Here is a 13,279-nt window from a genome sequence, read left to right on the forward strand (position 1 = left end):
ATTTGCAGAGAATAAATGTGCTTTTGGACCTGATCATTACTTCCTTATTTCCTGGCAATTCATATTGTCTATATCCAGCACTTCTTGCTTTTTCTTCCCCTCCTCTGAGGACATTCTTCCACTGAAGCTCTTTATTATTCTTCTGCGGAACTATCCCAAAAGTTGCCTTAATTAGAAACATGAGGCCATTATCAGATTTAAAGAAAGGCAGTCAGAGCTCCTTATACATGCTTTTTGCACGTTTGTGCCCTCCCCTTGTCTTGCGGCCCAGCTACGGCACTCCCAGTCTGAGACACGCCGTGGACTGCAGGACAGCTGAAGCGTTTGAGAGGCGATGTCTGCGTCCCATCAGCAGCACCAGGAGCTGAATGGTGCAGGGCAGAACCGCAGCCTGGCAGGGGGCAGCGGGAGCAGCATGCACCCTGCCCTGCTGGGGACGCGCTCAGCTCCTGCCTCCTCGCTGCCATGCAGCCCAGCCTGCAGCCCAGGGAGCTCTGGTGCAGCCCTCATTGTTCGTGCAGAAATTACATATAAAAACGACTGCACGTAAACAGTACGCTCCCAACTTTTCCAAGCTATTACAGTTCATTTAAAAGTGATAAGCAGGGGGCTGCTGCTCTGAGCCAACAAAAATCACTGGATAGATTGTCAGTGTGAAAAGAGTCTACACCACTGTACAAGTAAGTTTTGTTGAGAAACCATGGCAGAATTAAAGGCACAGAGCTTTTCTTACCTCTCTCTTAGGCACATAACGGTGTAAGTAATTCTATGTATGCTAGAGATATCAAGTATAAAGAAGGAAAGATTTGAGCAAAACAATTTTTGTGTGATTTTTAAGGATTTCATATCATTTAAGTAGCTTTGGGGAAGTCCTGCTTATGGCACACATCTGTCTGGAGGAAGCTTTCTAGTTTGTGGATCTGCACTGGCTCCAAACAGGAAAAATGGTTTTGTCTTGCACCTGTCCCCACAGATGTGTCCAAATACTTACCCCAATTTCCCACCCCACTTGTAAACCCTTGGCAAAAGTTGTCCAAGTGATTTAAAGCTATTTTCCTGTAGCAGAGGAACAAAACAGTAACTGTCCAAAGAACATGTGCTTACATGCATTGGGGTAGTTATTAGGGCATAGGCAATTGGAATTGACAAAAAACCTGACCTTTAGTATTCAAGGAACTGATTGCTTTGCTTGTTGACTTCTTTTTTCACGTGGAACATTCCTTTTATATATACACACACATGTACAGAGATATGTACTTTAAAGCAAAGGATACAAGTGCACCAAATATGAAAAGAGGATTGAAGATGTGATTTTGAAATGTAAATAGTGCAAGTCCCATGTAACAGAAGATGACATTCTCAGCCAAAAAATTCATGAACTCGAACAACTTAAATGAAAGAGAAAGAACATAATTATGACTCACATCTACAACAAACTACTGATTATCCCAAGTTCCCTTAGAATACAGAACTGTTTAGATGAAAGGAACAGAAATTGCTTCTATTTCAAGGATGACTTTTAAACCCACCTAATTTGCTGTACAGTATAACAAGGTATCTTTTAGCTCTAAAAATCATAGTTACTTCCAAATTTTTCTCTGATTTGTATATGAAAGCTTGACATAGACAAGTGGTGAAATACATAAACAGCAAGTAAGTTATGTGAGCTTCAGTGCAAAGCAGCAGGAAGCTGAGGGAGATTAGCTTCACTCATGTTTACAGGGGTGAGCCTGGGAAATGGCTCCTGGTTACACAAGTGGCTGTGCATAAAGGAGTCCTGGCTATGGGTGGTACACTAAGGCCTAGAGAGAAAAAAAATCCTAAATGGACTTTTAAGAACCTGTCCCTTTAAAATATAGCACAGTCTTTCTTACTACTGTGAATATTATCCTGCAGATGGAAACTCTTATTGCACTGTATGGACATCAATATTAATACTCATTTAAAACTAAACTATTTAAAATATCATTTAAAGGTATTGTAAAATAAGCTCAAAATAACATGAGTAGAGTAGAATTTCTTCTGTGAAAAAACAAGCAAAGCCAAAATATTCATTTGCCTTGAGGGGATGTTCTTGATTGTATTTGCAAGTGATTATATTAAAACTAATGAAATAAATTTAACGACATCTGGAAAAAATCAATCATTGCTGCCAAATAACCATAGAGAGAAAAAGGGGCATTTAATTTCTGAAGTGACTTTTGAGCTCAGGATTCTATGCCAACAAATCCTGAGGCAGAGTTAGGACTGAAGTTTGTCAGTCTGTGTGCAACCAGCCATACATCACTATCCAGAATGTTCTTATGGAGATGTTTTATTCATCCTCAGTGGGCTTATGTATTTTTTTGTAATATGTGCTTCTAAAAATAAATATCCAGTAACAGTCACTAAGATTTAACAAAGGAAAAATGAGAGCTGTCACAATCATTAAAACAAATTTGAGAGGCAAAATGGCATGAGACCCATTAGTATATGGGAGGATATTTTGGGCCCCAGAGAAGCACCATCAATTGTATCAAGCACACATTCCATACCCTCATTTTGTGCTGCAATACTGAACAACACGAAAACAAACAGAAAAAAATATTTGCAGATTAGCAGTCTTAAATTATTGGAATTAAATTTAGATGAGAGAAACCAGTTGTCAGAAACTTCAAAGTATGGGATCTTGTGACCCATAGAAATTATGAAAAATTCTTACATTTCCACTTGGGAGCAAACGTGATCCCATGTCTTTGTGGGAATATCATCTGATGCATTGTTTGAAACAATAGAAAAAGATATCAGGAGTGCCACAACAGGATCTACATCTCTATAAAATTGATATCTCTGTGTATATGAAAACCTTTGAGGAAAGGATTCTGCTATGAGGAGCCAGAGCTGCATACTTTAATTGTTGGGATGAGATAAAGTACTCTACAGGTTTTAAAGCTGAATGATATTTCATTTTTCATTTAGAAAACCTCATTTTCTGGAGGAAAAGAGATTTTTTCTATATCATTGTCTTTGCTCTATACCTTTTCTCAGCAATCTTACCAAATTCCACTTTTACTCTTGCCTGAAGCGCTTTCATGATATAGCTGATTTTAAACTTCTCACCCCTTGTCTCCCAGCAATCCTATCAAGATATAATCTTTATGGATTTCTTGCAAATCCAGTTTAGTGCATCTTTTTCATTTCCCCATAACTTTACCTCCTTTAACTCACTACATGCATCCTGCTTCTTCCTACTTCAAACCTGCAGGCTGATTTCAGTAAATGATTGTTTAAAAAAAAAATAAAAATCCTTCATTCTTATCTGAGCATTTGCACTCAAGATGAGCAACACATTTTGCCTTTGCTCTCTGGATGAATGTGTTGTGTCCCATAGCACAGGCCTATGATTTCCTTGGCCTCTATTCACCATGGATGTAACATTTGGAGCCGCAGCATCTGTGCCAGATGCCTCTAATACTGGAGTTGTATTCCTGGATATTTTATATATATATATATATATATATATATATATATATATATATATATATTTTTTTTTTTTTTTTGGTGAGACCAAATATAATCAATTTTTTTTTTCCTTTCTTTTGTGTGTGTGTCTTTGCTGAACCATGCTGTTTTTTTTACTCTTATCTCTAGTTTCTCTGTATTTTGATCTTTCACTATCAGAACATGGCTTGCTTGCTGGAAGATTAAATCCAGACTACTTTTCTTCCTTTGTGCAGCAAAAATCCAGGTGCTATTTCAATAGCTAATTTAGAGCAGGCTCCACTCCTTCCTATTACAGGCACAACCATGATACGGTCTATTATCAAAGATTTAGCTCCTTAAAATGCTAAAAGTAGCTGGCTAGCTTCATTCAGAATCTTCTGTGTTCCCATCATTTGCTCTCCTTTTTTACTCACTCATATGACACATTTATTCACTGACTGCAACTTATTCAAATTTCTCACCATGAGTTACAGAAAGCTAAATAAAACAACTGTTTCAGAACTAGTTGTTGTCATAAAAGAGGTGATATCTGAATGTCTTTTCCTGGAACATGACATTTGCTGATATAATATAAAAACTACCCACTGTTCTCCTGACTTTACTTTTTATTTGTGTATTTAAGTGTAGTGTTTTATTTAGTGTTCAGCTTCTGTGTTTTGTTCAACCGTAATACCGAGCCCATGGAGAGATTCCATTTAGCACTTAACTGTCAGTGCCGTGCAGCACAAATCCCTTCAGAGCAAAACTATTTGTTCTAAAGAGATCTTCTGAAAACTATGTTAAGAAACAGCTTCCATAGGAGCATTTTTCCAAATTTTCGTACCTTCCAGTCAAATGTTTCTGATGTTATTTTGAGGAGGAGATGTCAAGACCTTTTGATGAGAAGTAGAAAAATAGGAGCAATAGGCTTTCAACTGGAATTTAAAAATTCCTGGGTCACCCAAGGGGTTGCACCATACACAGTAGCCTTGGGGTGACATCCTCTCCTGTCTGAGGGACCAGAGCCAGGTCCATGCTGTGGTCCATGGGCTGCTTAAATGCCGCTCAAAAATTCTTAATATTTTGAATATATGTACTTGCAAGTGGGATTACTTTTGTGGGAAGAAAAAGTTAGGAATAAAGTCCTGGATACCGAGTGTTTGGAAGTATTTTTTTCTGTAACCATAAATTCCCTTCCCTTGTCACACACACAGACAACCAAACTCTTTCTACTCTAAGTGAAACTGGCATAAAGTGCTTATACACCATTATTAGCTTTCCCAGGGCTAGCAGAAAAGCATTTTAATATACACATAGCAATGAGACATATTTTTGTTATAAAACTAAAACCCCTCATGTGTAATGTGACATTTCTAACTCTCCACGAAGTCTATAAACCTGGTTTTACTTTTAATGTAAGAGCTGTAATAAATCACCAATGTCAACACATCGCAGAGTAGAGTATTAATTACAAGAACACCGGTTCAGAACTAATCCAGGCACTTGGTTTAGTGTTTAGCTCAGTGAGTTACTGAAAATGGTATTTGCTTTGCTTTGATAATTTCCTCTGTAAGTAGTGGTTATTACAAAAGATTTCTATTAAAATTGACATAATATTTATGTATTTAAAAACACATCACTCATGAAATGTGCTTCACTGTTCTATTACTCTTGGCTGTTGTAAGTAGTAGGAGAGAGGTGCAAAAATTCTGTTTTAAGCTGAGACAGTGCTCTGGAAAATGTCACTTGCAGTTCAGTTCTCACTGGCAGAGGAAGGAATCAATCCTGGCTATCTCCACCTTAAGCCTTGCTGTAAGTTTATCTTGCTGAGTTTATCTTGCACCAATGTTTTGTTTTAACTCAAATGAAAAAATTTATATCATATAAAAACTGTATTAGTTTTATCTTTTCAGTGAGATAAGGAAAGCACAGTCTTTTTTCCTTCCCTTCCTTTCCTCCACTCCCACAGTTAAGTTCCAGCCAATTAGAGCAATGAGCTATGCCAGAATGGCTTTTGCAACTCAATTTATTTTCTAGAACTATTTATTTTTTCACTGAGTGTTAGAGAGATTTTCTAGGTAAGTAATTAGTGCACCTGGAAGACGGAACACACTAAGTACCAATCTCATCCGCAATGAAAATAGAATTCCTTAAAGGAGCATCAAAAGGAGAAAATGAACATAATCTATGCCACAGTCCCCTTGTGGCTGGGGAGACAGGAAATGTAAAATTTTTCAAATACTGGTATTTTAAAGAACATTTCTCATCTCAAGAGAATAAAGTTAGTGTGATGGGACTGGATAAGAGCAGAATGGCAAACAGCATCCTTTCCTCTTGAGGGAATAACATTAGTATGGAGGTATTGGGTAGAAGCTGAATTACGTTCTCAAATTCCTTCCAGCAAAATGCAGTGAATTTGAATCATTGATGGCAATATTGCATTCCTTCACTTGATTTAATATCTGCTGAAGGAATGTCATCCACCTCTTGCAGGTACCTGCAGGTCTTCTGTAGCTGCACTGATTTTGCTAAAAACATGGAAAATGCCACCTGTCTGGGGGCGCACCCTACAGGGATGTATTCTTGCCTCAAAACAGGGAGAGCTTCAGTAGTCCAACAGCAGCTTGGAAGCTAGGATGTAAAATTGATTATACTTTTAAGAGAGATCTAAGGGTGGCAGAGCTATTAAAAACCTACGAATTCAGGGTTAACTGATGGTTATAAAAATTATTATCTTTGAATTCAAACTACCATAATTTTCTTGAGACTTCCTATAGAAAGCCTAATTGCTTTATTTAATTTCTTGTCTGTTTCAAGTTTTGAAATTGGGAAAAGGTTTGGATTTGAACCTCTTTCTTGAAATCTTATACAGCTATAATGAATGTTCACAGCATAGTGATATAATGCTCATTTCTGAATATGCTTAGATGAAAGAATCAGCAAAAGTAACTCAAATTAGTGATAGATTATAAACTTATTTATGTTGTTAATTTTGATATGTGAGCATATCTGACTCTAAACTTGCAAACACACTAGCAGAGAGAAATTCTTACAAGATTTTTAATGTCCTGGGGAAAAATTCTGGCCTTTTTTATCAGTAGGCTTTGCTGCTGAATTAAATGAATTTCAACCCAACAGATTTATCAAAGACACACAATAACTTTCTACTTCCCTATAGATCTGGGAGGTTTAAAGGATTCACAAGGCCTGAGGAAGAACTAGGAAAGGAAAAGATATAAAAGAAAACAGTAGCACCAAGGAGAAGGAAAGGCCAGCAATATTTTGCATTTCCATGGTATGGCCTTACTTTTTCTGGCATAATCTACTTACCATCACCAAAATTCAGCTTGGAGAAGCTATTGGCACAGAATGCACTTCTGGCCACCAACAGCAAAGCAAAACTGGCTTCAGATAGAAAGGTAAATCCTACTATTAAAATTATCATCAGTCTTCAATGGCTTTACTTAAAAAAAGATGTTTAAACCAAAAATGCTGGAAATTAGGCAGCCGAAAAGAATCTGGTATTTAGATCAAATGTTGGCTTCAATCAAAGTTGAATCTAGTCTTGCTAAGTTGCTTAGAAAAGAGAATTTCTGTAAAGTTGTTTTATTTTTCAAACATGGCCCAGTTTGTAGGAGATGGAACATTTTTAGATCAGTATCTCCTTTTCATGCAGCACAACCAACTTTTGCTGTTATACAGCACCTGAAATGGTACCCCAAAATAACCCCAGAACGACCCCTGAATGGAAGGATTCAAAGGGAGGGGATGGTGCCGTTGCTCCTACAGCTTGTCAGCCAAATTCTTTGGTACACAAACTTGAATTACCCATTCTCAAAGTGATTATTTATCTTAAATTCCTGAACTGAGATGTTGCAGGCACAAAGGAAGGAGTACCCCAGGGCTCTGTTGTCTCAAGATTATGTGCTCAGGGAATCCTTCAGTTCAAACTCGCTAAGTTTATTTTAGCAGGGACTGGTTTCTGCAAGGATTAAGGAAGTGTTCTGCTCCAGATGGACTGTACTAGAGTGCAGCTGGAAAATTGTTTGAAGGGATATAAAGAACTTTTGACTGGTCAGCAAATAGTGGTAGTACTGGAGTAACTGTGCTCAGGCTGAATTTGGAAATTTTTGTGAACATTGATGCCTCTGCCACTCCCATTCCATTCCCTGATAGAGGCAATGATGGTGATGGAAAATGAAGAGGCTGTTAACAGTCTCTGCTGTCCAGGATTAAGCAAGTATTCTTACGAAGCTGTAATCAGGAAATAGATTCTGTGTAGAAGAAAAAGAATAAAAAAATGCAAGATTATAACAACATCACTGAAAATGAAGCTTAAGGACATAGTCCAAACAACTTGAATGATGCTTTCTTGGAATGTTCTTTCTGGGATGGCAAATCACTGATCATGTGGAAGTGGGGACATAAACTGAGAGTTATGAGCTATGTGGAACAATGGTTAAAAAAATAAGCAAAAGAAGCAATTGGTGGCTTTGCAAAAGCAAACTTAGGGTATCAAAGGAGACTTAGTTGCTTTAAATCATGACTGTTCTTCTGATCAAAGAAAAATAGGAATATTGTCAATGCAATATATAGTTATCTTTAAAAAGGCAATGAGCTAACGGATCCTTTGCATCTCTGCACTTATATTAGAATTAGAGGAACTGCTGCTGATTTTTCAAAATTAAAACACAAAATCAATCTCCTCTTTCCCTTTCATTCCTCTCAAGTGTGTTTTTATTTTTTCAGTGACCTGCCACTGCAGTCTTGACCTCTTGCAAGCAATTCAATTTCTAAGGAGTGCAAATGCAATTTATTCTATTTCAATTTGCTGAAAGGAAATATACCTAATTATTGAAGTGTGTTCTTTAAAACAGTTTCCTTCCTTGCCAAGTTTTGTAAACTGAAAGGAATTCAGTTAGTCTTTGACATATTAGGAGTTAGTGACTTCTATATGGGGTCTTCAACCTATCAGGACTAAAACCAAAAGGTTCTTATGAAGTCTCTGGTGTCTTTTCTTCATGACTATGAAATTTCAATTTCACTGCCAATCTGGCACTACAGGACAAATACTTGCCCTCTTTGCATCTGTTTTATAGACAAGATATTGCAGCTTCTACCTACCAATGGCAATGTTTCCCTTCAAAGTCTGTAAAACTAATTCTGTGGAAAAATAAAGCTGTAGAGGTATAAAATAAGAATTACCTTATTTTACCTAAACCAGATAACAGCAGCCGTATTCACATGCATTTTTCTGATGCTATTATTAGGTTGTTTTTTTTTTTAATTCAGGGCCTAATCTAAGATAAAAAAGATCTTACTAAGTAACTTGTCTAGTTTCTCTGCAACAACTACTTATTGAGGGTTTCCCATATTTACAATGCTTTGTTTATAGAGGCTGGAGGGGAATGGACACAAGGCCTGACCAGTTTCTAACCCAGGCAGAGCATCCTCATGCTGAGAATTGCTCTTGCTCTGAACAGTGTTGACTAGTATGAGATCCTCATGATATTAAGCTCCTTTTATTTTTCTTGAAGACCTATTATTGCTGAGTTAGCTTTTAACTACATTACAGTGGCAGAATGCCACCCGGGAGTTACATTGGGCAGAATTATTTACAATTGCTCTGCAATTTTAGTATCAGTATCTGAAGCAGGATATTGAACTGGTATGTGCACTGATCTGCTCTTACATGTCTGTATGTGGGAATTTGGGGAATTCTTTTGTTTCGCTTCTACAGTCATCTTTAAACAGCTTTTCTGCCTCCTGATGTAGGCTGCTATTGAATTGAGATTCATTTGGACAGGAAACTGAGAAATGTGGATAGCAGCTATGTTCTGTGTGTCACACTTTTCCCCTAAGTATTAGAGTACGTGACTTTTGTCATCCAACAGTCCTTTACACTTAAAGCTGTAATCTAGAGTGCTCTATGGAGATGTGATAAATGAGACATAATTTGTCTCCAGATGAAACGGAATAGAAGCTGCTGAACTATTGGGAAAAGTATTGTGAAGATGTCCAGTGTTTTCAGGTCCACTAAATTACTCGTGGTCTCACTGGTGATGTTTTACTGACATCACTAAATGGAAAAGAAAAAAAAAAAAGAGTAAAACAAGCAGAAATTAAAAATGCTCCACTAAGATACACCTTCAATTGTACTTAAATCTGAGAGCCCGGGTGACTATTTTACATAAAGTTAAGAATCTGTAGTGAAAAGATACTAATGCACCTTAAAAATACCTTCTGTAAGACTCTGTGGGAAAGCAGAAGGTGGGTGAATTAGGGACATTTCGTTGGGCCTCAGAAAAATGCTTTCACAAGAAAAATATTAATTATTACACGAGTGTGTGCTTCTGAGGGTGCTGAATGCCTGTTTGGAATTTTCAAACACTCCTAACTCTTCTCAGGTTCTCTGGAGGCATAGAATGGTCAATACCTCCCTTAATTTGTGTGACTGAAGCTGAATTAAAAGTCAAAAGCATGAAAAAGATCCTCAAACTTGTACCCCATTTCATTTTTGTAGGTTAATGAAGGTATATAGGTACCAAAATATGTGCAAAGATAGGACACTTATTTGAATCTTAGTCATGATTTAGATATTTAATCTGAAAACTTTTGACAAAGGGCTTTTTAGCCCTTAATTATGCGCACAGACGGTGCAATGAGAAAGGATGAGCTATAGTCAGCTGTTTAGTATGTCCTGCACTGTGCTACCATTTGGTAAAAATGTCTCTTTGGAAGGTAGGAAATCCATTAATCGTGTAATGGAAACACAGCTGTGCAGTCACTGAAAAGACAGAATGCTTGCAAGGGCTTTAGACTATCTTAATGCCGTATTTACATGTATTTATTTTCTTTTTGCAGCTTATTGTGTGAGAATTCTAGTGTTACCTACATGCTTCCAAAAGTTTTGACCAAAGCTTTTGTGCAGTTCCTATAGCTGATAGGGAACTTTGCAGATAATAACCCTTGAAAGAGAATTGTGAGGAATCAGCATTCCTGCAAAAATGGTGTAAGTTAAAAAGGAGCAATGTCAGAGTGCAAGAGTGGAACTTTGTCAGCAGCAGTTTGGTGCTGTTAGGAAGCACACATCAGCTCCGATTGCTTAAGGCCTCCCATTGCCCCAGGACTCTCTGGGCAGGGCAGAAGCATTGCTGCTTAAAACTATATCAAATAAAGACGCAGCAAAGCTCCCAAACCACGCAGACCGCTTTGAGTGAGGCCAGTCCCCGTTTGCAGCAGAACGCTCGGTGCTCTGCAGAGATCCCAGTGTAGCCTCTCCAACCACACCAGAAATAGAATCTTAATTGTGTTTCCCAGCACAGGCCTCCCAGGAACACCAATTATGAACCTGGTGACACACACTCATGCAAGTGTAAGGCAACACAGGGTTCTAATTAAGGAACCCAATTACTAATAGCCTCAACATTAAAAACTATTTTAACCTATGTGCTGAACAATTTTACTGCGCTCCAATTTAGCAGTGTAATGCACTAGGCACCAAAATATGAAAGAAAAGTTTTTTTCAGAGATTTATTGCATAACTGAAGTATTTATTAATAAATCCTGTATTAAAATAATCTAACACAATATCATGAAGTCTGTGTTTCCAAGGTAGAGAAAATCATTACCATTGGGACATAACTATATTTTAAGTAAGAGACCGAGTGTGTTTTCCTCTGTTATCATTACATATATTTAGAACTGTCTCATTTGTAGCGTAAGCCAAATGTCAAAGGGCTTTGGTTCTTTATATAAAATTCTACTAAATTAGTTTACCTGTATGAAAAATTTAGGAAGACTTAAAAGAAGTCTTTATTTTTATCCTTGTCACAAATTCTCAGATGAGGGAATTCTGACTGACTACGTTTGAGGGAATTGTTGTAATTATCAACTTTTACAAAGCATGACATTGTATAAGTTATACTTCAAACTAAAGTTAACCATATTTGTTCAAAATAGGGATGTTAAAGTGTACCCTCCTCTGTTTCAGCACTACACGTTGATGATGTGAGAATATGCTCCTAACCCAGGACTAGATTGATTCTGGTTTGCCTTTTCTCTTTACGCATTCCACAGTTGCTGTTATGAGAGTGGCAATAATTAGGATGGGCTTGATTCCATAAGCTACATACCTAGAGAGAATTCTCTTCTCAAAACTAGATGTGTTCTACACAAGTGAGGCACAAGTCTGGATATTTGCATAGTTGCAGACTTACAAACTGGGGTAAGTGCTAACTACCCAAAGTAGGGAGAAATATCTCAGAGGTCACCCTTCAGACCTCTCGTGAGAAGATTGACAGCAGCACAGCAGCAATCTACAGAGTTCCATAAAGCTGTGTTTGGCTTCTGCAGCAGCTCACACAGCCCCAAGCAGTTTGACTGCACTGCACAGAGCAGGACATAGGAGAGCCTCCTTTGTGATTCAGGGCAGTTTCAGAGAAGCTACGGCACGAGTCTCGCTTCAGAGGTTCCTTACACGTTTCTCCATATGCCAATGAGATTTTGGCCTATCGGTTAAGATTCCAATTGGTAAATGTTAGCTAACTGCTGGTATCTGATACTGTGCTGTAAAGAGTAAACTGCAACCTTAATAATCTAAGATCTTTATTAATATTTAAAGAAAATGTTTAATGTTTAAACAGATTGTAAAAACTTTAATGAAGCCATTTGGAAACTAGTTTGCATATGGTATTATGTTTCTTAGCCTACCAGCATCAAAAATGACATCATTTTTCAACAAGATGAGCTTCTCTGTAGAAATACTGCTTCATTACAGTTCTGGGTTACTTCAGGGTATGAATTACATTTGAGTGTGTTATTTTCCAGTTTCTGTGCTTAAGCAAAATTAAAGAAAATGTTGGGGTTTTTTTCTTTGCTTTTCAAGAGAATTTATCGGTTTCATAGGTGCAAAGTATTTTTCTTTATTCTCTGTGTGTGTATGTGTTTAAGACTCTAGAATATGATATTCCTCATAAAATGCTGATGACAAAGGGGCAGATGCTTGATGGGGGCTAATGAGGCCAGAGCACATCTGCACATTCTCAGTTAAGGAATCACTAATGCAGGTGTACAAAACGAGGGAAAATGGAAACTACAGAATGAAGTATAGAACTGAATATTCTAACAAGATTTCTGTATCTGGACACCCAATATTTTCAGTATTATGGAAAGGAAAGTAGCTAATTTATTTTATAAACCATAAATAATGCAGGTATTACAGATGCACCAGAGTTATAACGTCTGCTGTTATTGGTTTACTCATAGCAATGCTTCCTAGCTGTTTACCATCCATCATGTAGCTCACAGCTGAAAGAGAGGAAACAATTACAGCACTTTCACATAAATTTAAAGGGATTCACATGTAAAGAGACTGTAGATTAACGTTCTTTTAGCATTGTTAAGTAATCAGGAACATCAGTCAGATAATGAGGGATTTTGTGAAGAAATTCAGATTGAAAGACAAGTAGAATTCCTTCTGCAGAAATCAAGATTTTCTTGTGTTGCTATGATTCTTCTTGTTAAAACCATACAGTAAGCAGCTTTAGATTTCTTTACAGCATCACACTGTTCTACAGGGTTCCATAAGATCGTGTGGTACATCTGGTCAAACAATGCACCTGGCACGTTTCCAACCTTCAGCTTTTTCTGCTAAACACAGAAAATAGCTGTGCAGAGAACAGGAATCCATTGTACACTTCCTGTCAATTGCAATCCATTTAAAAGGTAATAATTATTACAAGCACCACGCATGTGGCGCGTATTCCATTAGAGAAAAGAAGGCGATTGCTGAGGGAGGGCAGGGTGCTTGTGCCAG

General features: G+C 37.5%; 1 protein-coding gene across 2 annotated transcripts in view; it reads right to left on the reverse strand.

The window, feature by feature from the left end:
• Positions 1-13,279, reverse strand: part of SLC9A9 (solute carrier family 9 member A9) — a 176,419-nt gene that overhangs the window by 75,852 nt on the left and 87,288 nt on the right. For both annotated transcript variants that reach the window (XM_040074349.1, XM_040074348.1), the window contains exon 10: positions 1,275-1,388. In XM_040074349.1, coding sequence (XP_039930283.1) covers positions 1,275-1,388 — 114 coding nt within the window. The remainder of the gene's footprint in view (positions 1-1,274; positions 1,389-13,279) is intronic.

This window comes from Hirundo rustica, chromosome 10, assembly GCF_015227805.2.
Source record: "Hirundo rustica isolate bHirRus1 chromosome 10, bHirRus1.pri.v3, whole genome shotgun sequence".
Lineage (NCBI taxonomy): Eukaryota > Metazoa > Chordata > Aves > Passeriformes > Hirundinidae > Hirundo > Hirundo rustica.